Below are 27,993 nucleotides of genomic sequence, written 5' to 3' on the forward strand. Positions count from 1 at the left end.
GGGCACCTTCTCTAGGTCACCACGAAGATCCCTGATCACCCAGGCTGGAGATAAGAGGGAAAAAGAAACATAAATGTCTACAGTTGTCATTTTATTTATCCATTGTCAGTGTAGTCAGTGTCTACCTAAGGCACAGAGTGGCTGCTTCAGAGGACCTGGTAAAGCAAGCCTTCCTTGGGGCTGGGCCGCCAGGTCACTTTTGTACAGGTGGCTGACCGTCAGACCCCAGCCCCAGCAAGCCGAAGGCTGTGTTGAAGAGGTTGATGGGGGACGAGCCATCTGTGATGAGAGTGGATTTCAGGCCCAGGGACTGAAGAAGTTTCACCTGCAGGGTTGGAGGATAAAGTCAGCAAAAGAAGACACCGACACCGTCAGAAATGGCCATTTACCTCAGCTGCCTCCCCAGGGAGCCGACCTTCAGAGCAGCTCTCCCTAAACCAAGTGGTCACCGTCACTTTTCATTGTATTGTTCCTTTTGACTTCCTTCGAGGCACTGATGTCTCATCTGCTACTGTCCCCCTAGCAGTGCTGCTGCCTCTGCAGGGTCTAGGACAGTGCCTCATCGCACAGTGCTCAGTGACAGGTCACACCCCTTCCCATCCTCCAACATTTCCCCAGCCGAGGTTGCCTTCAGCCTTCTTGGTTCCGAGGCAAACACCCATCTCCTCCCGTGTCTTCTGTTCTCACCTGCATCTCTGGCCCGGCCACAGCCAAGTCCCTGATGGTTCCGGGGCCCAGTGCCTCTGTCATCTCCTTGAACTTCTTTGCCTCCACGTCGGCGAGCTGCTGTGCCTTGCTCACCTCCAGCTCCAGCTGGGCCCGGGAGTAGATCAGCTCCATCTCTCGCACTTTCTTCACTCGCTCCAGCTCAGCCTCCTGGAAAAGGGAGACCAGGCTGGTTTTAGGTCACGGGGCCCGGGAACTGTCCGTCCAGCAACTCTGAAAGAAGAGAACTGAGGCAGAAGGGAATCTCAGGTGCAAATCCTAGCTCTGCCACTATTTAGCTAGTGAACCTTGGGAAGGAGTCCTGCGATTCAAGCCTTGGAGGTGATACATGCTTCAGGTATGAAGGGAGGTCACAGATGTAAAACACACAACAAAGTGGGCAGTGAAGCTCATCTGGGGAATGGCTGTAAGACGCCCTGTCTTCAGGGATTGTTCTAAGTGCATTGCTACAGGACTGAGGCAAACCGCAGGGAGCATGAGCAGGGCTTTGTCAGGCCACTTGGTTTCAGAGTCTTTTTTTATTGTTGTTGATTTTGGTGTTTTGGTTTTTTGGTTTTTTTGGTTTTTTGTTTTTTTTTTTTTGTTTGTTTTTTGTTTTTGGTTTTTTTTTTTTGAGACAGGGCTTCTCTGTGTAGCCCTGGCTGTCCTGAAACTCACTCTGTAGACCAGGCTGGCCTTGAACTCAGAAATCCGCCTGCCTCTGCCTCCCAAGTGCTGAGATTAAAGGCGTGCGCCACCACTGCCCGTCTCAGAGTCTTTGACAAGCAGGCCCCAGTGCCCCAGCAGCAGCCCCTCCACTTACCGTCTCAATGGCTAACGCCTGCGCCTTTAGCTTGGCCTGCAGCACAGAGCCTTCTCCCTCAATCCTCGCTGCCTCTGCCCGGGACTCAGCCTCCGCCTTGGCATTACCAGTGCTCTCCACAGCCATGCTGCGGGGGAAACAGAGTCAGGGGCAGCCTAGAAGAGACGCCTGCCTACCCAGGGACACCATGACAGTCAGAGGACAACGTGTGACAATCAGTTCTCTCCTTTCGCTATGTGGGATCGGGCTTGGCCGGCAAGCTCCTTCACCTACCTTCTTCTTGCTGGCCCTTCATTTTTAATTTTTTTCCAATATCAGGGATGGAGCCACAGGCCTTGTGCATGGTGGGCACGTTCTCTACTGCTAAGCGGCATCCCTATCCCTTCTGGGGTTTTATTTATGCCTCACAGCATGCTCTGCTTGCCTCTCAACCCCCACTTGCCTGAGCCAGCAGCTTTTCCAAGACCCTCAGACCAGCCAGTCTTTCTGCCTCCATTTCTTGACCCACCTCATCGCCTCAAGCTCCAAAAGTTCCTTGCGGGCTTTTTCAGCTTCTGACTGGTCCAAGATCTTCTGCCTCTCAAGCCGACCACGGGCTTCCTGCTCCAGTCTCTGAGCCTCGTGCCTGGGTAAGAGCAGGGGCAGATGAGAGGGTGACCCAGAGCTAAGAAAGGAGCACCTGGAGTAGAGACTGACCCCGCCCCCTCTCAGAGCCTTCAGCATACACTGGGACCCAGCACAGTGTGCAAGCTGTGAGCAGCCACGGCCCACGGAAGACAGACATGCTGGATGCCAAGAAAACAAGCTGGGGTGCTTTAGGGCATTGATGAGCACCTGAGAGCAAGTGGGTGAGCAGGGAAAGAGGGCACTGCAACAGTAGCTAGTGAAAATAAAGGAAGGGCTCTCTCCAAGGAGGTGACCTTGGGGCTGGGAAAGTACACTGGGCAAAGAAGTTCCAAAGGCCCAAGGTGGGAACAAGCTGAAGGTAGAGGACAGGGAAGCCAAACTCTCCTGGAGAGCGAGGAAGGCGCCCAAAAAGGTTAGGAAGCCATGGGAGATAGGAGCCGGGATGCCCTCCTTGCTCACAGCTTTATTAGTCATGCTGGGTAGAGAATAGACCCTTGTGGAGCAGATGGCAACAGGCAGAATGTTTGTGGGTGCCACGTGTTCAGGTCTTGGCCCCAGCTGAGCTGCTCCACCCCCCACCCCGGGTCCCTGCACCACTCACTTGGCTGCTGCCTCCTGGGAGTTGGTTGTAATTTCGATGGCTAGCTGGACACTGCGCTGCAGGGCATCCCGGGTCCTCTGGTCCACAGGCTCCACTGACTGCACGTCCACACTGCTCACAACCAGCCCATTTTGGGGAAAGACGGCCCGGTCTCGAGCCCTGGGCAGGAGTGCGCCATCAGGACCGGCATCTTCGGACATCTCAAAGCCAAAAACAGCCATGCGAATGATACGTGCTGAGTTCTTATGGAAGTCATCAAATGTGACCGAGGCTACAGCCCCCCGGACTCGGGACGCAATGGCCTTGCAGGCGTCGCCCACAAAGTCAGGCACAGAGAAAAGCTTGGCTGTCTCTTCAGGATCATTCCGGTTCTTCAGTTCAAAGTGCCTGTGAACAAAGAGGCCCAGAGCGGGGGAAGCTATTTTCCCACAAGAAGTGATACCCTTACTGAGCTGCATCTGAACACCCTCCTCTGGGGCTCAAAGGAAGCTCCTTCCTACAACGGAGATGTTAAATTGTGCCCCACAAGCCCCTGTTTCCATTAAATCCTCCCAGAGTCCCCCAGGTGGAGATGCGTATTATCCCATTTTCCAGAAGAAGAAATAGAGGGTTCTAGGTGCTAAATCCCAGGGCATACCAAAGATCACACCATATATGCTAAGCCAAAACTTGGAACCCAGGCAAGATGGCTCTAAGGTCTGTGCTCTTAACTGTCACTAGGCCAGCACCCCGTCTACCTCAGTCACAGTACTAGCTAGCTCTTCTCCACCACAAGGTGAGGAACTTGGAACAGGCCCAGACACTGGTGAACCTCCTCACACTAGAGACCCAGGCTGGCTTTGAGCTCTTTCAGAGGACTCTGGCCTTGAATACCTGATCCTCCTTCTACCTCTGGAGAGCTGGGATTACAGCCATGTGCTGTGGGTTTCTCTGTATAGCCTTGGCTATCTCTGTAGACCTCATTCTGTAGACCAGGCTGGCCTCAAACTCAGGCCTGCCTCTGCCTCCCAAGTGCTGGATTTAAAAACCATGTACCAACATTGCCCAGCTTTGGGCCATTAATTTTTTAAAAAAAAAATCTTATTGTGTGTGTTTGCCTACATAGTGTGGAGGGGCACTGCCATGGGCTCCGATGGAGTTAGTTTCCTCTCTCCACCTTTCCGTGGGGTCTGGGGGGAGCGCAGGCTGCCAGGTGGTGCTCAGTGCACTTCATGGGCCCTGCTTGCTCTTTTGAAAAATAGTTTTTTATTTATTATCTCATAATCTCATACATACATATATATGTGTATGTATATATGTATATAAATATATAAATGTATGTATACATACATATAAATATATAAACAAATATAATGCATATATACACATATATGTCACATATGTATTTATATTATATATAATATACATGTATATATGTGTATACACACACATATATATATACACACACATATATACACACATATATAATATATGTACATGTATTTATATATACATTATATATATTTAACATATATAATGTATTTTGATCATGCCCAATTTCCTTCTGTTATCCTCCTCTCCCTCCCATGGACCCTTTGTTCCCAACCTTGCTCCTAGCTCCATGGCTTTAGAAAAATGACCCACTGAGTTTAACTAGGGCTGTTTGCATGAGCATCGGGCAGGGTTATTCACTAGAGTATGGGTAATTTATGGGTGGCTACATCACTGAAGAAAAGTTACTCTCCTGCCCCCAGCACCTCAGTATTTCACTATTTCATTAAAGTCTCTCAGCACCCCGTGAAGTAGGTGATCTTCATTTTCCATCTAGGGGAAAGGAAGAAAACACAACGTTCCCTGTGCAGGTCCCCAGACAGCACACAGCACAGCTGGGACAGGACCCAGCAGTGCGTTCTGGGGCAGGTGCTCTGACCACTTATTCACACTGCTCATGCACATAGGTTGTGAAAAAACTCTTGCATATAAATAATGGAGCATACAGTGAGCACATCTAGCTGATGATAAATATACCCCCCTTCCCTCAAAAAATGCAAAATGGTAAATCTGATCATCCTTGTGTTGTGAACTTTTAAAAAAAATCAAAATGTTAAGGAAGCAAATGGTTTGTAACTTTGTAAGTACTTAAAACATGGTGTATCTTTTGCTTATGGATATTCTGTACTATAACCATTGTTTCTGCAGTTTGATTAAAGTGTTTTCTTGGTGTTAAAAAAAAAAAAAGGGCTGTGGAGATGGCTCAGTGGGTAAGAGCACTGACTGCTCTTCCGAAGGTCCTGAGTTCAAATCCCAGAACCACATGGTGGCTCACAACCATCTGTAATGAGATCTGACACCCACTTCTGGTGTGTCTGAAGACAGCTACAGTGTACTTATGTATAATAATAAATAAATCTTTTAAAAAATAAATAAAAATAAAAATAAAAAAAATCTTGCAGAAACCGGGAGTGGTGCTATACCCCTTTAATCTGAGCACTGGGGAGGCAGAGGCAGGTAAATCGCTGTGAGTTTGAGGCAGCCCTGGTCTACAGAGTATGTTTCAGGATATCCAGGCCCGTAGACAAACCTTGTCTCAAACAAACAAACAAACCAACCAAAATCAAAACCAAAACAAACCTTGCAGTAATAAACGACAGAGGTGGGCTAGGGCATCAAGGCCTGCCTTCTGTCTGAGTTGGGGGCCCTCCTCTGTTTCTGAGGCTGCCCCCCCCCCCCCCCGCAGCCCCCAGCCTCACCAGTTGTAAGCCAGCTGCAGCTGCAGCCTGGCATGATCTGCAGTTTCGATGGTGATGACGTCAGTGAAGAAATCAGGTCCCAGCAGCAGGCAGAGTGCACGACGGGCATGAGGACGCTTGGGTCGCCCAGCAGAAAGGGACAACACTGTGAACTGCTCCTCGGGATCCAGTGACACTAGCTCAGGCCCAAAGACCACACTGTGGAGAGAGCTGGAAGTCAGCCGCCCTGAGAGCTTCCCTGGGGACCCCGGGACCCCGCAGAGGCCTCTGCTGGCTCACCGGGCTCTCTTGGCTCTGTAGTCGTACACCTGCACCGCTGCGTTGTGGGGGACACGGTAGCTGACCACTCGGGTCTTGTTCCTTGCAGCTGAGGGCTGAAGGACCTTGGCTGTGCCCTTCTGACCCCTGTCAGCCAGAGGGTCATGCCCCAAGTTCAGCAGCTCCTCCACTCCAGAAGGCAGTTCCTTTTCCCACAGGACTTCATCCTGAGTCAGCATGTAGGTGCTTCCAATCACAGCCCGCACCTAGGGGAGGCATTTTCAGAGAGGGCAGGAGGGAGAACCATCATCCTTTCAGCCCTGAGCCCACCCTGCCCAGGGCTAGCACAGTGTCCTGGTTAAAGCAGGTGTCTGCAGGAAGACTGCATTCCAGCTTGGTTGCCGTCTGCTCGCTTTTTCTCAAGCTATTGCTCATGCCTCACTTGCTCATCTGTACAATGGGCCATCTGGGGTTTCAGAATGAGGAAGGGCTCACACGTCTAATTCAAAGAACCACACTTGGTATGTAGTAAGTGCCTGGTATTATTTCTAGGGTTTTCCTTTGCTGAAGCAATGTGGTGTGCATCAGAACTTCAGCTGTGATCCTAGGAAGCGCCTTATATACACGAGTGCTGCCTCTGGCTCTGAATTGTTTCTACATTAGAGTCTCAGGGGGAAAGTTGGCAGTGTCACCCCAAGTAAAACCAAGGTCAAGGTTTAGGTGAAGCAGCAAAAGTCCACCAAGACCTTTATGCTCGGACCACATCTGCATCAGGGCAGAACTCCTGTCCTAAAGCCTAGCCCATCCTCTCAGCTGGAGTCTCTGAAATGTAAAATTAGGTATTTAGGACAAAGATGACAAATGGAGTATGGCATGGCCACCTGGCTGCTGCTGTATGAGTCTTCTCCCAACCTGCCTCTCTCCATCAACTCTACCTGCTTGCCCAGAGGAAGCCACCACCGGTACCTCCCATCCCACAGCTGGTACCTTTCCCGTCTTGACATCCTGAACATAGATGCCCTCATTTTGGTCCAGAGGGATAGCCTGACGCTCTTCCACCACCTCCACTTTGGCAGATGGCACATACTCCAGGGGCCCTCGGATGAGCCAGCGGTCTCCAGCCTGGTGGGCGACCTTCTCCTCCCCCTCCCCCTCCTCCAGGGGCTGCAGCGCCTTCAGCAGGAGCCCCTGCTGCTCTGACAGCACGTACACATCCTGGATGCCTCGTTCCAGCCTTTCTCCTGGCTGGAGGAAAAAGGACTTCTCTCCCTAGTGGGAAAAAAGGGGATGTTAGGTCATGGTGTCTCTCTGGCCATACTGCCTCAATATAGCCTCCTGGCTTGCCACTATTGCATGACCTTGAGCCAGGTCTTCTGGTGGCACTTTCCCATTCCCATACTGTGTAGAGGGATTTTAATCCAGCAATATAGCTACTCGGGCTGAAATACAGACATGCCCTTAAAACACACCTTTAATCCTAAACAACGACAGTAGAGTTAGTTTGTACAAGGAAGCACCCATGTTTGAAAGTGACATCTAACTAAATGGCAGACACTCAGAGAAGGATTTGACAGAACAGGATATGCCCAACCCTTACAAGAACAGAGAAAAAAATGAGAGGCTACTTAAGAGAGAGCAGCGCAGAAAGCAAAAAAGGAGGTTTAATGGGAGCCTTTTACAGAGATAGGTTGTAGAGAGAATACACTAGACACGGGTGAAGACAGATTGAGCGAGAGAATGAGAAGGAGCCAGAAGATGAGAACAGATTGCCAGAGTTAGTTTGACGCCAAGCAGATCAATTCAGTCGGAGGTGGAGAAAGAGGCCAGTTTGAATCGGTCAGCACAGAGAAGAGCTTGAGCCAGAAGAGCTGAGCTCAGAAAGAACAATAAAGAGTGAGCATATGTCGCAGTGAGTCTCAGAGGCTGGAAACATTCTAGGCCTAGATTAGACTGTACAGAGGCTAGCAGTTTCCAGGACTAGGTCTAGGTTAGCAGACTGAGGGAGGCCGGGCAGTGGTGGCGCACGCCTTTAATCCCAGCACTTGGGAGGCAGAGGCAGGTGGATTTCTGAGTTTGAGGCCAGCCTGGTCTACAGAGTGAGTGTTAGGATGGCCAGGGAAACACCTATAACAATAGGTGTTTCATTTCTCCCACTGTTTGTTTTCTTGATATTGGCAGAATTTGAGGATTTGGGGTTGAGGATTTGAGGGTAGGCAAACTCTTAGAGTCAAATCTGACCTGCTCCCAATGATGATATGGAACCAGAATGGGTTTGAACTTCTGGACTCCTGTATCAGCCTCCCAGGTAAGTGAGAATATAGATACCTGTGTTGTAGGTTTCCCTCCCCATTGAGAAGGGCTCCTGCTGGGTAGCCCAAGTTGGCCTCAAATTCACAGCCACACATTTTAAACACCAACCCATCAAATGATTGACACTTTAGGTTGTTCTGTTTGTTTTTGAGACAGGGTCTCATTAAGTCATCCTTGCTGGCCTGAAACTCGCTCTGTAGACCAGTCTGGCCTAGAATTCAGAGATCTGCCTGCCTCTGCCTCCGGAGATTAAGCTGGGATTCGGGCCCTGCGCCACCACATCTCGCAAGGGTTGTTTTTACTTTTAAGCCTCCTCACCCCTTCCTTTCTTTTCCTTTCTTAAGAGATGATGTCATGTATCCAGGGTGACCCCAAAGCTCACTATGGCCCTTGCGCTCCTGATCCTCCTGCCTTAACCTCCCCAGTGTACCTGCCTTTTGCACACCTCGTTTCTAGTTTCGCTTCCTTGTTGTTTCCATGATGCTGTGGCAATAGCCTAGTTGGATAACTTCAGCAGAAATCTCATCCACACAAGCCCTAAACTATCTAGTCCCTGCCTTTGTAGGGGTAGCTTGCTGAGCCCTAACGGTTCTCACAGGAGGCAGGATAGGGGAGAAAGAGCATGGGGGCTGGGGGCTGTGAGATTTATTTTATGCAGCATGACAAAGGTTCCAGAAATTGGGAGAAAAAGTTCCAGAAACTTCAGGAGAAGCCTAAGGCCCAGGGTAAGCAAATAGGACAGCGTGTCAGGAATATAAACCTGTGTGCAAAAATACTAAAGGTATTTCTAAAACATATGTGTTGTTTGGAAGACGTGGAGCAAGACAGATGAGAAGGCCGCTTGCTGCTCAAGGGTCTCCCTTGTCACAGCTCTGAGGTGGAGATGGCCTTACCTTGACAACACGCTTTTGTCCCAGCTGGTTCTTGCCATCTGGTCCCATTGGGTCAAGGATAACACAGTAGTGTCGAGGTCCCAGGGTGGTGATGGGCACCACCCCCAGCACCTCCTCATAGACATCCGGGACATGGGCTTCCGTGTCCTGCACCGTCACTAGCCATTCCTCCCCAGTGCGGTGGGCCACTCCCCGAAGGTCCTTGAAGTTTTGCCGAGCCCGGAGGTGCAGGGCCGTCTGCAGGTGGAGACACAGGGTACTTGTGGAGGCCTCTTGCCACCTTCCTGCTGCCAGTGCTTTGGATCTGGGAACACCATAGGCCCCTAACTTGATCCCAGGTCTCGGGGACAATGTCTACCTACCCTGGAGGATACTCCAGGACTCTCCTCGGGAGATCTGACCTGATTTCTCTAGTGTGCATAGGGACGATGCCTGCTCCTTCCTTGCACCTTGTCTGCCCTCTGAGCACTGCCAGCTTCTCTCCCCACACCCAAGCACAAACCTTTTCTGTAAGGATCACAGCGTCCACCAGATCCAGCACCTCTTCAAAGACAGCGGGGAGATAAGCACCGACGGATCGGACCAGCCACTCCTCACCTGGGTCAGGAGCAGGAAGGACAGCCAGTCACCCACCATCACTGCGTGGCAGCCCAGAGACCAGGACCAGCTGGGCTTTGAAGGCAAAGAAAAGCCACTGTCCCTAGAGTTGAGCACCTAACAAGGTCCTTGAAGCCACTGCTTTCTCTGAGGCCAGAGGAAAACTAACCTCTTTCCCAGAAGAATTAAAAACAAAAACAAAAACAGGGGGCTGGAGAGATGACTCAGCGGTTAAGAGTACTGACTGCTCTTCCGAAGTTCCTGAGTTCAATTCCCAGGAACCACATGGTGGCTTACAACCACCCATAACAAGATCTGGCGCCCTCTTCTGGAGTGTCTGAAGGCAGCTACAGTGTACTTACATATAATAAATCTTTAAAAACAAGAACAAGAACAAGAACAAAAACAAAACAAACCTATAAAACTTTTAGAGGCTGGGCATGGTGGCACATACCCATAATCGCAGCATTCAGGAGATTGATGTTGTAGGATAGGGAGTTTTTGGCCAACCTGGGCTATGCAGGGAAAGAAACCTATCTCAAAAGTCAAAAACCACAAAGGGCCTTCTAGAATGTCACATCAGTGCTACAGGTGCACCCTGCGATGTTGTCTCTAAGCACCAAAGACTAATTTTTCATGCTCCTGCAATGGGTAAAAGGGCCTCTCATAGACCTGAGAAAGTCATTGCCCAGTAGCAAATCACAGTCTTGCCCTGCATGGCCACATACCCTACAAAAGTGCGTCAGTCTTGCTGTGGATAAATGGGAACAGTAAGAGTCTCACTCTTGGGCTGGTGAGATGGCTCAGTGGGTAAGAGCACCCGACTGCTCTTCCGAAGGTCAGGAGTTCAAATCCCAGCAACCACATGGTGGCTCACAACCATCCTTAACGAGATCTGACTCCCTCTTCTGGAGTGTCTGAGGACAGCTACAGTGTACTTATAATAAATAAATAAATAAATAAATAAATAAATAAATAAATAAATAAATCTTAAAAAAAAAAGAGTCTCACACTTGTCAGGGGACTAAATAAAATACCATCTATCATCTTGAATGTATGTGAATATCTCACCTTTGATCTAGAACCAGGTAACATGTGTCCAGTGCCCACAGTTTATGTTACAGAGTGGGGACAGTAAGACGCTATCATGGTGTGAATGCAGGCTCAAGGCTAGCATGGAAGTGCGTGTGCAAGATGCAGCTGGTAGACCTCAGGAGAGACTGGGAGAAATCAGGCGTGGGAATGCATTTATACTCCCAGGACTCGGAAGGCTGAGGCAGAAGGATTACCATGAGTTTGAAGCCATCATGCACTACACATTGAATACCAGGTCAGTCAGAGCTACATGAGACACTGTCTCAAAAGGAACAGACCTGGGAAGATGGCTCAGTGGTTAAGAACATTGGCTGTTCTTCCAGAGGACCGGGGTTCAGTTCCCAGCACCCGCATGGTGGCTCACAACTGTCTATAACTCCAGTTCCAGGGATCTGTCACCCTCTTGTGGCCTCCATGGGCACCAGACACAAAGTGGTGCATACAGACATACAGACATACAAAACACTTATACACATAAAAATAAGGTAATTATATAAATATATATTTTAAATCTTTAAAACAACAACATAAACAAACAATGGAAGACAGACATATGCTGGGCAGTACTGGTAAACACCTTTAATCCCAGCCCTTGGGAGGTAGAGGCAGGCAATCTCTGAGTTCCAGGCCAGCCTGGTCTACACAGAAAAACTCTGTCTCAAAAACAAAACAAAACAAAAACAAAACACATACACACACACCTCACTTCTCTGGCTTCACGTGGTTCCTCTTGCTTTCCCTGCAGGCCCTCCCTCCTTCCTGCCTGCCCATCCACCACAGTGCTGCAGTCATTCCCACCTGTCACCCGTTCCTTGCCATCCCGGTCAAAGCATTCCTTGCGGGCCCTGAGCCGCAGAGCTTGGTTCTGTTTGATGACTGTGGCCTGAATGATCTCCACGACTTCCACCTCCTTCTGTGGGATGTAGGTGCCTGGGGAAGGAGAGGAGGAGACAGCTGATGCTCACAGCCAAAGATGTCAGGGTTATGGGAGAAAGGCAGGAAGCCCCGGCCCAGACAAGCACCAAGAGATGGGGACAGAACTCACCAGGTCCCTCAAACAGCCACTCGTCTCCTGCCATGACCTTGTCTCCATTCTTATCTTCAAAGTCCAGCAATGCCTTCAGATGCAGGGCAGTGTTGGGCAGAACCACCTGCAGCGGGGTGATGTCCTGCAGGGAAAGAAGGGTCATGAGTGTTCAAGCTGTGATTCCGAGCTCAAACCTGATACTTGGAGACCAGAGCCACAGCACCAGTCTCTGAGAGGTCCACACTGCTGTGGATCAGAACAGGGCCTTGTGAATGCTGAGCAAGTGTTCTCCCACCGAGCCACACACCCAGCCATCTTTGTGTATCTCCATTAAAATCCTAGTGTGATATACAAGGTAGGAGTGGGCCCAGGGCCACCAGGTCTGAAGAACTAAGGAGGATGTCACTGCTCCTGAGCCAAGGGCACTCTCTTCTGACTGTCGAGGACAAGTGTAAGGAGGGGACCTAGTGGGAAACTGGGAGAGACATTTAGGCAGCCGAACACCACCTGCAGGACCTGGTTCACACTGATGTGCTAGAACAGGGGTTCTTAGCCTGTGGGTCATGACCCCTCCGGGGTTACATATCAGAGATGTATATTAGGATTCAAAAGAGTAGTTATGAAGTAGCGATTTGGGGATCACCACAACATGAGGGACTGTATAGGGCGGCAGCATTAGGAAGACTGAGAATCACTGAACTAGGAAGGATTTGAAATTCAAACATAAAGCGGGGTGTAGTGGCACACGCCTATAATCACAGCACCTGATAAACGCCAACAGGCGAAGCAGGGATGGAATTGCACAGCAAGTTCTAAGTCAGCTTGGGCTACATGCAACCGTGCCCCCAAAAAGCAAAAAAGAGAAAGGAGGACGGAATAAAGGGGTGTAAAATGCAGGTTTTAATCTTGTAGCTTTGCTTTCAGTATTGCCTTGTGCTCGTAGGAAGGGGAGGCCTTACAAAAGCAGATGAACCTAAAAGTTTATAAAAATGACTAGATTTGGTCTCTGAAAATATTCTAAACGAGGCAGGAAAGATGAGCAGATACGTGTGAGCTGAACTAGCCTACAAAGCTGTTAAAGAATAGTGTCAGGACATTCACCCGAGTGATGCCCGTATTCCCCGTGTAGGTCTGCGCTGTAGAGGTGGGCAGCCACTTTATCTCCTGGCCTCACTCTGGGATGGAGAAAACAGATCTCCCGATCGGCTTCTGTCTAACCTAGACTTGCCTCAAGATCACCATCTTCCTGCCTCTGCTCTCTAAGGCACATGTCCACACACCTCGCTGTCATTTCCTGTCTGCTGCATCACAGAGCCACGGCACCTCCCTGGCCTGCTCCCTGCCTAAGTGACTAGGATGACAGTGACAACTGGCTGCCCCCACTGTTTCTTCCGTTCATTCGTCTAGCTTAGGCACTCCTTCGCCTGGTGGTATCTTGAACCAATACTGAAACTTAGAAAGAACAGAGCTGGGCTGGAGAGATGGCTCAGCAGAAGTCCTGAGTTCAATTTCCAGCAACCACATGGTGGCTCACAGCCATCTGTAATGAGATCTGATACCCTCTTCTGGTGTGTCTGAAGAGAGCAACAGTGCACTCACATAAAATAAATAAATAAGGGGGCTGGTGAGATGGCTCAGCGGTTAAGAGCACTGATTGCTCTTCCAGAGGTCCTGAGTTCAAATCCCAGCAACCACATGGTGGCTCACAACCACCCATAATGAGATCTGAAGACAGCTACAGTGTACTTACATATAATAAATAAATAAATAAATAAATAAATAGATGGATGGATGGATGGATGGATGGATAGATAGATAGATAGATAGATAGATAGGCAGATAGCTCCCTCTCCTTCTCTCTCTCTCTGCAGCAGGGTGGGGTGGTGGTGGTGGTGGTGGGAGGGTTTCTAGACAGGATTTCATTATGTAGCCCTGGCTGTCCTGGAGCTCACTCTGTAGACCAGGCTGGCCTTGAACTCAGAAATCCGCCTGCCTGTGCCTCCCGAGTGCTGGGACTAAAGGCGTGCGTCACCACTGCCCGGCTTCACGGATTCTTTCTAGGATTGCTTTGTCCTCGTTATTTATTGTTTCATTAAAATTTTCACTTTATGTATTCATGTGTGTATGTGTAGCTACACATGAATTACCATGCATGTTTGGAAGTCTGAGGAAAATGCTCGGGAGCTGGGTTCTCTCTTCCCAGCACAGGCACGGGTCTGGGGCACTGATCTCAGGTTGTCAGGCTTATGCAGCAAGTTCTTCTGGACCATCTCACTGACCCCTGGTTACTTCTATTGTCTTTCTCCCCAGCCGTGGACACACCCAGAGTTATGCTATTAGGCTCTCAAGAGCAAGAAGCACCCATTAGGATTTACAGATATAGAGCACTTGCCTAGCATACACAATGAACTAGGTTCTATCCTTAGCACTGGGGAAAAAAAAAAAGGAAAATTTAAGAGTGAGCTGGCAAGACTGCTCAATGGTGATGGCCCTTGCTGCCAAGCCTGGTGACCTGAGTTCAACCCCAGGACCCACATGGTGGAAGGACAGCACTGACCCCTGCAAGCTGTCCTCTGACCTCCGCATGCAGGTCTGTAGCAGGTGTGCATGCCCTGCCCCTGCCCCCATGAAATAAGGAGATACAATGTAACGATAACAGAAAAGGCACTGGCCAGTGGATAAAGTCACTTTAAAAGCATAAAATACCAAGCAGGTAGAGTTAGAACTATTTTAAAAACTTGGTAGACTCCCTTGCTTGGGAGCTCAAGCGATGGGGCAAATGGATGAGGGTCTGGCTATGATGGTGGTCCATGTCTGCATGGCAACATTCCCAGGCATATAGGCATGGATATTGTGAGCTAGTGTAAGTCTGTCTGAGGTGTGTGGGGAGAGCAGGGGAGTTAGAATGGAAGGACTGTGAGTCGTCTTTGCCCCTGATAAGAATCCATAGCTACCTCCTCAGCCCTTCCTACGGGAGCCGCCGCAGAGCAGGCAGCGTCTGCCTCAAGAGAGGAAAGCAAGGTACCTTTTCCAGCAGCTCCCCTGGGTACAGAGGGAAGGGGTCCTGGGCTAGTCGGATCTCCTGGTCAGCGTGCCGGAGCCGGACTTGTCCTGTGACGTCAAACAACACAGAACTCTGGGCGTCCCGGGACACAGGGTTGGCCACTATGCAGTAGTGGCGTGGTGGGACCGTCACCATGCGAACTGGGGCAAACAGTACCCTGTTGTAAGATAAGAAGGGGCGTGAGGAGCCAGGATGATGTTCCAAAGGAGACAGTAAAAGCAAGAGAAACCTCCCGGCCACCCAGATGAGGGTCATTCCCACCAGCCAGGCTGGGACAGCTCTACACCAACCTCTCATTGTCCTGCCGGATGTAGGTCTTTGGTCCAACCTCTACACGGGACACATTACTGTTCTGGTCCAGCACATGGATGTAGTGGTATGGGGGGATGCGGATGATGGCCTCTTCAGTTGCCATGGTGAATCCCAAGCCCCGGCCTAACCTGATTGCAGCACGAAAAAGGACAGGTGGAGAAGACAAAAGATTAAACAGGGCATTCGGGACAAAGCAGGGTAGTCCAAAATTTGCCTCCCCTTCCCAGCTCCCCTGATTGTCCCCTTCCTATTCCCACCTCCTCTGCTTTTTAAAACATAAAATATTTTACTTCATGTCATATGTACTTGCTTACATAAGTTTTTAAAAAAGATTTAGTTTATTTACATGAGTACACAATGTGTATATATACATGTACATACATATATATATATATATATACATACACACACACACACACACACACACACACACACACACACATACACACACACACCAGGCTGGCCTAGAACTCGAGATTCTCCTGCCTCAGCCTGGAATGACACACTGACACACCAGAAGAGGGCATTGGATCCCATTACAGATGGTTGTGAGCCACCATGTGGTTGCTGGGATTTGAACTCAGGACTCCTGGAAGAGCAGTCAGTGCTCTTACCTGCTGAGCCCTGCTTGCATAAGTTTATGTGCACTGTGTGCTTGCATGCAGGAGCCTTCAGAGACCAGATTCCCCGGAACTAGAGTTAGTGGCAGTTGTGAGCCACCATACGGGTGCTGGGGACTGAACTTGGTCCTCTGCAGGAGCAGTGAGCGCTTCTTCTTCTATATGTATATAATGTGACTTATTTTACATGCATGAATGTTTTGCCTGCACATATGTATGTGCACTTTGTATGTACCTGGGGCCCTGCAGAGGTCAGAGGAGGATGTCAGAACCCCTGGAGTTAGACTTAGAGGTGACTGAGTCACCCAATGTGGGTGCTGGGACTCAAACTTGGGTCCTCTCCAAGCACTCCTTACATCTGAGCCATCTCTCAGTGCTCTTCCTCCTGTTCCCCCTCTTCCTCCTCTTCCTTCCCCCTACACCCTCCTCCTGCCCCACCCCTACTTCTGAGATAGCTGGCCAACTCTGAGCTCACCGGCTTCCTGCCTCAGTCTTCTGGAATGAAAAGCAGGCTCTGCCATACCTGCTTCTCCTTTTCTTATCCCACCTCAGACCCCACCTCTGCAAAGAACTGCTTGCTTCCATTTACCCACAGAAGCCAGAGAGATGTACAGCCACCTTTCCCTCCCTCCCGCCCACTCCCTCCACACACCTGTGAATCAAAGGTTCCCATTTCCTAAGGTGCACCAAGCTGAGTGGGGACACCCCGATGTTGCCTTGTCCCACCCACGCTGGAGAGCCACAGTTCTGTGAGGGTTACTGACTTCTCCAGAGTCAAGCAGCTTTTTATTCCACGAGTCAAGAAAGCCTGGCTGTATTCAGATGTCTGTCTGCACCCCTCTGCCTCCCTGTGCTCTAAGCAGTCCTGAGGTGAACTTTTCAGAAGTGGGGTCCCCACCAGGAAAAGACCCAGTGGTTAAGAGCACTGACTGCTCTTCCGGAGGTCCTGAGTTCAAACTCCAGCAACCACATGGTGGCTCACAACCATCTGTAACAAGACCTGATTCCCTCTTCTGAAGTCTGAAGACAGCTATAGTATACTTACATATAATAAATTAAATAAATTAAAATATAAAAGAAAATAAAAAAAGAAAAAAGAAGACCCAAGTGATGCTCCCATCGAACCACGTGGATTCCTAACACAGCAAAACCCAGTGAAGGTGAAGAATCTCCACCGTTCTTAGCTTGTGGACGCCCCCAGCTCCCACTGTCAGAAGAAACAAGAGCAGGATGGAGTGGGAAGGAGGGGTGAATGGTTTTGTATCTACCCACACCATTGTATCTACCTGTGAATCCTGGCTGGTTTCCTTCAGTGCTCGGTTTGTTTGAGAATGTGACACACCCAAGTACTGCCCATCCTTAGACCCAGCCCCTCTTGGACTTTGGACATGTCTATTCCAGTCAGAAAAAGGCAATCAAGTCTGCTAGGCAAAGCAGAGGCTTGCCTCCCTTCCTCCCTCCCTCCTCCCTTCCTTCAGTGTGTATGTGTGTGTGCACACATGCGTATGTATGTATGTATGTATGTATGTATGAGTATGCGCAATGCCTATAGAGGCCAGAAGAAAGCTTTAGATTTACTGAAACTAGAGACACAGGCAGTTGTGGATTGCCTATTATGGGTGCTGGGAACAAACTCCTGTCCCTTGCAAAAGCAACAAGTGTTTGTTTGTTTGTTTGTTGTTGTTGTTTTTTGAAACATGGTTTCTCTATATAGCCCTGGCTGTCCTGAAACTCACTCTGTAGACCAGGCTGGCCTGGAACTCAGAAATCTGCCTGCCTCTGCCTCTGCCTCTGCCTCCCAAGTGCTGGAATTAAAGGCATACGATGACACCACTGCCTGGGGCAACAGGTGTTCGTAACTGCTGAGTCATCTCTCCAGCACCTGGAAATATTCCATATCTTCTGTCGCTAGACTGTGATTCTACTGAATATTTGGAATGTGGTTGGGAGGTCTGAAAAAACAAATCATTACCCTTTTATTTCTTTGTTTTGTACAGACTCTTGTTATGTAGCCCAGACTGGTTTTAAACTCTCCATGTCCTCACTTCAGTCTCCCTAGTGTGGGGGTTACAAGCATGTGCCACCATGCTTGGGCAAAGCATCTTTGTTTTGGCAGTGTTGATAATGTAACCTAGTGGACTGGAGAGATGGCTCAGTGGTTAAGAACACTGTATGTTCCTTCAGAGGTCCTGAGTTCAATTCCCAGCAACCACATGGTGGATCACAAGCATCTATAGTGGGATCTGATGCCCTCTTCTGGCATGCAGGTGTACATGCAGACAGAGCACTCATACATAAAATAAATAAAATACAGAAAGAGAGAAGAATCTAGCCTAGGGCCTTCCTTGCACATGCTGGGAAACTACACTATATCCTGTCCGGAGTAGGTTCTTGTCAACTTGACACAAGCTAGATTCAAGTGTAATGCTAAGTTCAGGTCCCCAAGAGACAAGACGCTATGTGACCTTGCCCCCAAGTTATTTCTACAGCCTATACCTGGGCAGAATTGATTGAGATAGGTGGTGAGACCACCACATGTTGCTTTTTGAAACATGATTTATCTGTATAGCCCTGGCTGTCCTGAAACTCACTCTGTAGACCAGGCTGGCTTTGAACTCAGAAATCCACCTGCCCCTGCCTCCTGAGTGCTAGGATTAAAGGCATGCGCCACCACGCCCGGCTTTCTTCATCATGTTTTTTTTTTAAAGATTTATTTATTTATTATATGTAAGTACATATCCTCAGATACTCCAGAAGAAGGCATCAGATTTCGTTACGGATGGTTGTGAGCCACCATGTGGTTGCTGGGATTTGAATTCGGGACCTTTGGAAGAGCAGTTGGCGCTCTTAACCACTGTGCCATCTCGCCAACCCCCGCTTCATCATGTTTTATCACAGCAATAATTAAGACACATCCCCAGGGGGGAAAAATTAATTTAATTTCAGGGGCTAGCAGTATGGCTCAGTAGGTCCTAGGGACAGTCCCCCACATGGGGGGGGGTGCCCATTTAAATTTTAATTCAAATAGGCCATTGTGGCTTTTTGATCCATTTACCATTGTGGATAGTATAGCCCCAAGTAGCTCAGATAAAGATCGTGAGTCATTCGGGGTCACTGGATGTGACACTCAGGACTAGACTCCTGAGTCAAAGCCTGAAGCTTTTTTTTTTTTTTTTTAATTTATTTATTTATTACATGTAAGTACACTGTAGCTGTCTTCAGACACACCTGAAGAGGGCGTCAGATCTCATTACAGATGGCTGTGAGCCACCATGTGGTTGCAGGAATTTGAACTCAGGACCTTTGGAAGTGCTCTTAACCACTGAGCCATCTCTCCAGCCCCAGACTGAAGCTTTTTTAAAAGTTTTATTATTGTTGTTAATATTATTAATTGTTCTGGCAGATTTGAGGCGTGTACTTCACAAATGCTAGACAAACTTTCTGTGTAGCACTGAGCTATATCCTCAGCCGGTCCTTTCTTTCTCTAAAGGCAGTTAGAAACACTGGCGACGTTGGTTAAGGACATGGACTCAGAAGCTTGGGTTGGAGCAGGGGTGAGGCTCAGCTGGTAGAGTGCCCTTGCTTGTCATGCATGAAAGCCCTGGGTTCAATTCCCAGCACCACATAAACGGGCACAGTGGGTCCCACCTGCCATCCCAGCACTCAGAAGGTCCAAGGGGAGTGTCCCAAGTTATCCTTAATTACACAGCAAGCTTGGACCAGACACGAGCCTCCATCTCAAGACAAAAGAAAAACAAGCAAAAACAGAAGGAAAGGTTCTTGCTGTTTGGGGTGTGTGTACAGAGGCTACATGACAGCCTTGGGCGTTTATCTTCAGGTAACATGCACTTTTTTCTTTTCTTTTCTTGGTTTTTCAAGACAGGGTTTCTTTGTGTAGCTCTGGCTGTCCTCAAATCGGAAACCAGCAGCCTGAGTGCTGGGCATGTGTTACCCCCACCCAGCTTACTTTCTGTTTTTAATTTGTTAAATTTTATTAAGTGGGTGCGTGTGCCAGAGTGTGCCGTGGAAGTCTTCTTCCACCGTGTGGATCCCTGGGCCCAAACTCTGTGAGGCTCAGCAGCAAGCACCTTCACCTCATGTCTCCTGTCCAACCTTGGTTATTTTTAGACAAGTCCCCCCCTCCCCCCCAAACAAACATACATAATTTCTCTGTATGACCTGTGGTTTGCCAATTCCAATAGGCTGGCTGGCCAGCAAGGTCCAGGGATTTGTCTGTCTTCACATCCCCAGTGGGGCCAAAATCACAATTTAGATATCTTTTCTTTCTTTTTTTTTTTTTTTTTAAGGATTTATTGTATTTTATTTTATATACATTGGTGTTTTGCCTGCATGTATGTCCTCGTGAAGATGCCAGATCCCTTGAAACTGGAGCGTCAGACAATCGTGAACTTCCATGTTGGGAACTGAACCAACTCAGCAGCTCAGCTTTTTTTTTTAAGTGCTGGAGACTGAACTCAGGGCTCACTTGAATGACAAGCATTTTACCAGCTAAGCTAACTTCCCTGGCCCAATGCTTTTCTGTTTTTTTTTTGTTTGTTTGTTTGTTTGTTTTTTCCGAGACAGGGTTTCTCTGTGTAGCCCTGGCTGTCCTGGAACTCACTCTGTAGACCAGGCTGTCCTCAAACTCAACAATTCACCTGCCTCTGCCTCCCAAGTGCTGGGACTAAAGGCGTGTGTCACCACCGCCGACTACAATGCTTTTCTGATATGCTTCCCATGTTAAAGGGAGGAAATTTTGCTTGGGATGGCTAAGCGCTGCCAACTTCACAATGTTTAGAATCTCCCAGGAGATGGTCCTCAGGGCATGTTTCTAAGGGAATTTTCTACAGTAGGTTTAATTGATGTGGGAAGACCCAGCCTAACCACCACTCTGTGGGCTTGGGGTTCATGCTGACTCAAAAGGAGAAATCTGAGGACCAGCATTCAGTGTTTCCTGATAGCTGGTGGGTACAGTGTGACCCGCTGCCTCAGGTCCTGATAGCTGGTGGGTACAGTGTGACCCACTGCCTCAGGGTCCTGCTGCCATACCATCAGGCATGCTGACTGCAACCTCAAACAGTAGTAAGATCAAGTCCATCCCGAAGTTGCTCTGAAGGGACTTTGTTTGGAAACACATAAAGCAGGGAACAACTGCCTCTTTCTTTAACCCTGCAGCTTCGATCTAACCTAGAAGCTGTTCTGGGTTCCCTTTTCACAGGAGGCTGAGATCCCCGATTCTCAGGAGGGTAGCTTTTCCAGGCTTACAACTTGCCTTCTGACTTCCAGGCTCTGTCCTGCCATGTTGTCCAGTCCTGTCCATCCGGTGTCCCATCTCTCCTCTATGCCCCACCCTGCCCCCAAGCTGATCCCTCTGCTCTGAGTCCTCCAAGCCACTGCATATCCGGCTCAACTTTGCCTCTATTCCAGTTGCTGCAGGACATGAAATGGAACCCTGTTCCAGGAGAGCAACATTCAAGACTCTAAGACTAAAGCCACTTAAACTAAGACCCTCTTTTTTGTTTTTGTTTTGTTTTGTGTGTAGCTCTGGCTGTCCTGGAACTGGCTATGTAGACCAGGCTGGCCTGGAACTCAGAAATCTATCTGCTTCTTTTTTTTTTTTTTTCCAAGACAGAGTTTCTCTGTGTAGCCCTGGCTGTCCTGGAACGAACTCTGTAGACCAGGCTGGCCTCGAACTCAGAAATCCGCCTGCCCCTGCCTCCCAAGTGCTGGGATTAAAAGTGTGCGCCACGACGCCCTGGCTCTATCTGCTTCTTGAGTGCTGAGATTAAAGTTGTGTACCACCACCGCCATTGGACACCTGACCCTCTTTGGATGAACGACCTTACAGGATGTCCTTTGTTCCTCTATCTGCCTCCTCCATTACCAAATTGAGATGACTAATAGTCTTTTCCCAGCACGGTGATGACACGTTTGTACAGAAAGCACCCACAGCCAAGCCTGGCTCTTTACCAGTACAGTGTTTACTACTGAGAATAGACAGGGCCCAAGGCCCAATTTTCCTAACCCACTGAGGGGTGTAGTCAGGGCCTCCTTCCCCATCTGGCATTAGGGCTGAACCCTCACTTGTCTACTGGTCAGGTAAGGCTTCGCACACCAGAGGCACAGCTATGCAGGGGCTCCCCACAGTTGGGTACAGCATCTCTCCAGGGGCTCCAATGCAGGTTCACTGCAAGGGAGAAGCCAAGCCAGGAAACCAGATGGGACAAGAAGAAGGGCCTGTACTGCCAGCAGGGTTTGGAGGCCCCACCCGGAAGAAGAGAAATATAGAAGGTCCTGTGAGGTGGGAGTAGGCTCCAGGCACAGCCTCTATTGGCTCCACTCCCCAAGACTGAGGCCTCTCCACCATCTGTCACCCCAGCTGGGAACAGTCAGGGGGCCTGAGAGCCTCTCCCAGCTCAGTGACTCAGCAAGAGCCTTCCTCAAAGCTAATCAGGCTGGGTTCCGGCCTTGTTCTGAGGCCAGGCCCCTGCTTCGGTACAAGGGTTCCATCTCACTTCCCTGTCCACTCCCCTACCACGCCCCATAGCTCCCCCACCACTGAGACTACCAGTCAGTTCCCTTGGAGCAGGCATCGCCTTTATGCCTCTGGCACTTAGATTTGTGACAAGTCTCACACTCTGGCAGCTTACTCGATGATGTGCACAGTTCCAGCCTTTTATTTCTGTTATTTCAAGGCCCTCAAAAGACACAGTATGCCAGGTGTGGTAGCACCTGCCTTTCGTCTCAGTATTTGGGAGACAGAAGTGGGAAGGTATCTGTGAGATGGAGACCAGCCTGGTCGACATAGTGAGTTACAGGCTAAGAAGGACTACATAATGAGAATGTGTCTCAACAGAAATGAAGAAGCCAGTGGCAAAGGGTTGTCTATGGCTGCCCCAGGTCCGGATGCCGAGGTCTGGCTCCAACTCTTGCCGGCTGCACCTCTCCTTTCTGCCTTGTGCTGAGCCCTGCTCCCTGCCGGCTCTTGCCGGCTCTTGGGCACACGTCTAGTCTGGCCTGCTCGGAGCCACAGCTAGTCCTCAGGTAGCAGCAGAAGCTGGGGTACAGTCTGCTGTGCAAAGAGGGGTGTGTGAGGCCAGGGTGCAGCTTGGCTTACTGGTCTCCAGTGCACGACACAGAACGAGGGCAGGCTGCCAGCCCCAGGTTTTGTTCTGAGACGTCTCACTCTGTAGCCCAGGCTGGCCTTGCACAGCAATCTTTCTGTCTTCCAAATCCTTAGAGTGAACTACTACGTCTGTTCTTTCCCTTTTTCTTTTCCAGATAGAATCTTGCTATGTAACCCTGGGTAGTGGATTACTACTATGATGAAGTCTATGAAGGCTTCGAACTCAAAGCAAGCCTCCTGCCTCGACTTCCTGAGTGCTGAGACTACTGGTATGGGCCACCATGCTTGGCTTCGTTCCTTTTCTGGCAACTCAAAGGCAATGTTGATGTATCAGCCAAAATCAATGAGCCATGAATCATCACATTTCAGGAATTTTCAAAATAACCTTCGAATGTCTGGCATAGGGAATCTAAATAGCCAGTGGCTGGTTCACAGTGCCTCACTGCTCGTGGTCCGCAGGGAGGTTTTCTTTTTTGTTTTAGTAGTAGTAGTAATTTTGAGACAGTCTCTGTAGCCCTGGCTGTCCTGGAACTCACTCTGTAGACCAGGTTGGCCTTGAAATCACAAAGATCTGCTGGCTTCTGCCTCTGGAGTGCTGGAATTAAGGGCAAGTATTACCACTGCCCAGCTTAGTCTTTTATTATTTTAACTATGTGTCTGTGTGGGAGTGCTCATGTGAGTGCAGGGAGTTGAACTTCTGTAAGAGCAGGACCAGCTCTTCGTTGTCAAGCCATCTCTCCTGGACATTCTTAAAGCTGTGTATCTCTGGAGATTTGGGGTTTCTTTCATAGAGGGTAGGGTCTGAGCACTGATTAATTTTTTAAAAAGTTCTCACAATGACTCAAAGATTGAGAGCCACTGTAGTGAGAATTCTGGAATTGTGGTTTCTTTAAAAATACAGAAATATTTTAAGAAAGCACTTTTGTTTTAATCCCAGGTGTGGGGTGTGGGCTGCATCGGACCGTCCACAGCAGCTGACTATGATTTGCCTCGTGCTCTAGCAGAGGCATGGTTTTACCAGCTGCAGATAGTTTCTGCAACTGTGTGACATTTGGAATTCTGGGAACTTTTCAGAGGGTACATAAATGCTAGCACCCCAACAAGCGTGGGTGGTTGTTGGCTTCATTTGGTTGGTTTTGGTTTGTTAGTAGTCATGCTCATAAAAGAAACAAAAGTTCAATTCAGGGATCTCTCTCCTCTCTCCTTTTCTCTTATCTAGTGGTAGGGGGTGAAATGGGGTGGAGGGGAGGATAAAGGGTGGGGAAAAGAACCCACAAAGCAGCAAAGACCAGCTATAAGCCATCTGGAGGTGATGGTGACAGCACTAGCCCAGGCTAGCCTGGGTTACCCAGAGCGATGCTGGTGTGTGTGAGTGAGCTGAGTCTAGTGGTTTATGCTTATAATCCTAGCACTTAGGAAGTAGGAAGAAAACTACAACATGAAGGACTGAGATACAGAGCAAGTTTTCAGCTAGCTAAGGCTACAGAGCCAGGTAAATCTCCAAATTTAAGGCCAGCCTGGTCTAGAGTTTCGGGATTGCCAGGGCTGTACAGGGAAACCCTGCCTCAAAAACAAAACCAAACCTCAACAACCAGAAACATTAGCCTTGTCACAGTTCTGTTATTGCAACCTTGGCTCTGAATCACTCCTAGCAACCAAACTTCCTCTGCTGGACTGAAAAAGTTGCAAAGGTGTCTGTCCTAAAGCTACAGGTTTAGGGAGGGGAAGGTCCATCTCAAACAGTCCAAGCTCAACAAATCTGTTTACATCTGGAGGGCAAAGACCAAGACCTTTTCTTCTTTCTCAGGTGGGTCCAGGGTAGCTGTGAATTCACTGTGAAGCTGAAGGCCTCAAATCTCCGCCTTCAGGAGAACAAGACCATCAACTCAGTGGCTAGCCCATTCCAGCCTCCCTCCATTCCTGTGACTGCATCCCACTTTGAACAGCCCCTCTCCTGTGGGTGACAGTTCCAGTTGCTCTACTTCACCTTAAAATCATCACTGGGACCATTCCTGCACCTTCTACTTTAACCATTAACACTGTCACAGGTCTCTCTCCTGCCTTCCTGATAAAAACCCTTCCTCTCCTGCCTAGCTCCAAGTAGCTCCCTTTGTCCCCAGCTGTTCTCTTAATCCTGGGAGGACAGAGAGCGAAGGGGAAGGTGGTGACCCAGCCCAGCCACCAGATGGCTGCCTACTTTGGATTTAAGAAAAGGTCTACCTACATTCAGTATAAGCAGGGCCTGTCCTCAATGGAGTTCTTCCTTGATCCCACCTTCCACCATGTTGGCTCTGGGGCTTGAACCCAGGCCAGCAGAGGCTCAGCAGCAATCTCACTAGCCCCTCCCCCAAACAATCTTAGCCAATCGACAGCTGGAGTGGTAGCCCAGGCTGTGATACTGTATGTAACACAGGCAGGCCAGGCTAAGGGCAGGCTCTGGAAAAAAAAAAGAAAGCCTTAACCTTAACTGTGACACAGTTTGGTGGCCTCACCATGTGCCAAGTGGCTCTGCCCCTCCTCAACAGCCCCTCCCCCCCAAAATGTTACAAATGAAGAGTGTGCAGACTAGAATTAGACTGACTCAGGAGCCCTGATCTCCATTAAGGTTTTCTCTCCTAAACGAGACCTGACTGGGATTTTTCTTTTTTTTTAAACTTTTCTTTATGTAAGTAGTTAGCTGTCTTCAGACACATCAGAAGAGGACATCAGACTCCATTACACATGGTTGTGAGCCACCATGTGGTTGCTGGGAATGGAACTCAGGACCTCTGGAAGAGCAGTCAGTGCTCTTACTCACTGAGCCATCTCTCCAGCTTGTGTCAAGAAGAGTTTTATTGTGTTGTTTAGGCTGGCCTGAAACTCTGGGGATAAAACAATTGCCATGCTTCCACACCTGGCTTCTGACTAACATTGAGTCCTCGTCACACTTTTCTCAGGCCTTACTCCAGATTCACAGAATCAAGGATTCCAGGAATCGCCCACCCTACGTCCAATGCCTTCTGATGACTCATTCTAGCCTTTGAGGTCAAGACCTAGCCCAGCCATACGGCTTGGTCCTGGATGGTTGGCCAGGTTTCCCTGGCGTTCCTGGAGACAGTATGGCTTGTCAGCACCAGGTTGTCAGCCAGTCTCACTGAAGGGGACACAGAGGACCTGTTCCGGTTTGTTGCTGTCCAGGAAATGGCTTTTATTTTTCTTTTTTGTTTTTTTTCAAGACAGGGTTTCTCTGTGTAGCCCTGGCTGTCCTGGAACTCACTCTGGCCTCGAACTCAGAAATCTGCCTGCCTCTGCCTCCCAAGTGCTGGGATTAAAGGCGTGCACCACCATGCCCAGCTGAAATGGCTTTTCAAAGGCGAGCATTTTCCATACGCGGAGCCAGCGAAGTCTTGGCTACACGAGAAGAGTGTGGGATACCACAGCAGGCCTGAGCATCGAGCGCCCAGGATGGCAAAGGTGGTAGCTGTCCTGCCCAGGTGCCCCACCTCAGGGTGGGGATAGATATCCTGTGTGCCAAAGGTATATCCTGTGATGGCCAGCCTCTTTTTCATGTCCCAGGGAGCCACAGGCAGGCAGGGCAGAAGGAACAGCTTTGTCAACCACCATCTCCCACGAGAGCTGGGCAATAGTCACCAATCCCAAGTCCCCAGACCCTCAGGCCGGCTGTCCATTGAGCTTCCTCCTGTTTCTTCCCCTAAAGCTTTCCTCTCGTTCTCATTAAATCTGCACCTCCTGGAAACCAAGCTACTCTTGTGATCGTCCCGCTCACCACCGAAAAGATGGCCAAGGCCCATGGTTCGCACAGCCCTGCCCAGGGCAGCAGGAAAAAGCCTCCACGACCAGTGGAGAAGGGAATCAAGGAGGTGAAGTCACACATGCCAGTCACTCAGAGAAGGTAGAGCCCGGATCCTCTGGAGTGACGGCAGAAGGGAAAAGCCAGCAATGGAGTCTGAGTGGAAGCTGTAACTTTGCCCAGTTGGCTTCTGTTATTTGTGACAGGGTCTTACACGGTAGCTTAGGCTGTGGTGGAACTATATCTCAGGCTGGCCCCAAGCCTCTGGAGACCCTCCTGCCTCAGCTGCCCAAGTGCTGAGATTACATGTAAGTATGCTGTGCCACCGAGTCACACTCTACCCATCAGGTTGTAGAGTCCTTGTCCCAAATGCATGAAATCCTAGGTTCGAGCCCCAGCTCTGAATAAAACTGATATTCATGACAGAAATCTATAATGTTAGCACTCACTCAGGAGGTGGGGGCAAGAAGGTTAGATGTTCAAGGTCATCCTGAGCTACACAGAGAGTTCAAGACCACTTAGAAAAAATGAGGAGGACCCCCCCTTCTCTTTTTTTCGAGACAGGGTTTCTCTGTGTAGCCCTGGCTGTCCTGGAACTCACTCTGTAGACCAGGCTGGCCTCAAACTCAGAAATCCACCTGCCTCTGCCTCCGAAGTGCTGGGATTAAAGGCGTGCGCCACCACGCCCGGCTGAGGAGGACCCTTTCTCAACAACAACCACCACCCCCAAAACAAAACCTAAAGTCAACCAACCAAACAAGAGAAACAGAAATGATGGGGTCTCTCCTGCTAAGTGCAAGGCACCCTTCCTGCTTCAGGTTTCTGAGTAGGGAGTGGCACATGTGTGCTACTGGGCCTGACAAAAGTCCCCTTACCGCCCATCTCCTGTGAGGGAGACCCTATGTCAGGGACGCCTGAGGTTTTGGGGGCCGAGGACATTAACAGGGTGCTTTCGAACCCTGAAAGTCTTAGAAAGTGAAACCTCACAAGGCAGAGCTGCCCACGCCCTCCTTCCTGTAACTGCTGAGACGTCACTGCCCCAGAAGAAACGTCGCAGGAAAGCAGTCAGACTAGAGAGAGCCTGTGGGACAGACATCTACTCCCGGGTTGGAGTCTTGGGGGTCCCGCCACGGTCACAAGATCCGTACTCACATTTAGCAGGGTAGCTGGCTGCTGCAGGCCACAGGTCAGGAATTTCCCTCACCAACACTTGGGATGACTTCCCTAATGGGCTGGGCAGGCAGGGGCGGAGCTTGTGTATTTAAAGGGCCCTGCAACTGGATCTTTTGCTCCTCCAGGCTGCACTGAAGTCACCACAGCTGGGGGCAGTTTCTGAATCAGTGCTAACTGGCGGGTCTGGACCGAGACTAGGAAATCAGAGGATGCAGCAGTAAGGGTGGGGGTGGGGGATGGTGG

General features: G+C 49.5%; 1 protein-coding gene across 2 annotated transcripts; it reads right to left on the minus strand.

Moving 5' to 3' along the window:
• Nucleotides 1-70: 70 nt before the first annotated feature.
• Nucleotides 71-27,805, minus strand: Mvp (major vault protein). Of its 2 annotated transcripts, none has more exons than NM_080638.3 (15): nucleotides 27,730-27,805; nucleotides 15,020-15,169; nucleotides 14,691-14,886; nucleotides 11,684-11,807; nucleotides 11,437-11,568; nucleotides 9,449-9,543; nucleotides 8,947-9,183; nucleotides 6,731-7,012; nucleotides 5,765-6,009; nucleotides 5,486-5,683; nucleotides 2,757-3,143; nucleotides 2,037-2,153; nucleotides 1,529-1,655; nucleotides 688-876; nucleotides 71-325 (listed from the first exon to the last, which is right to left on the minus strand). In NM_080638.3, coding segments are annotated over exons 1-15 (2,613 nt in total). In that variant the 5' UTR covers nucleotides 27,732-27,805; the 3' UTR covers nucleotides 71-193. The 2 variants fall into 2 exon arrangements, with proteins under 2 accessions (NP_542369.2, XP_011240254.1); XM_011241952.2 differs by lacking the exon at nucleotides 27,730-27,805 and adding an exon at nucleotides 16,948-16,999 and having other exon boundaries at nucleotides 75-325.
• Nucleotides 27,806-27,993: the final 188 nt, after the last annotated feature.

The sequence above is a fragment of the Mus musculus genome, chromosome 7 (assembly GCF_000001635.26).
Source record: "Mus musculus strain C57BL/6J chromosome 7, GRCm38.p6 C57BL/6J".
Classification (NCBI taxonomy): Eukaryota; Metazoa; Chordata; class Mammalia; order Rodentia; family Muridae; genus Mus; species Mus musculus.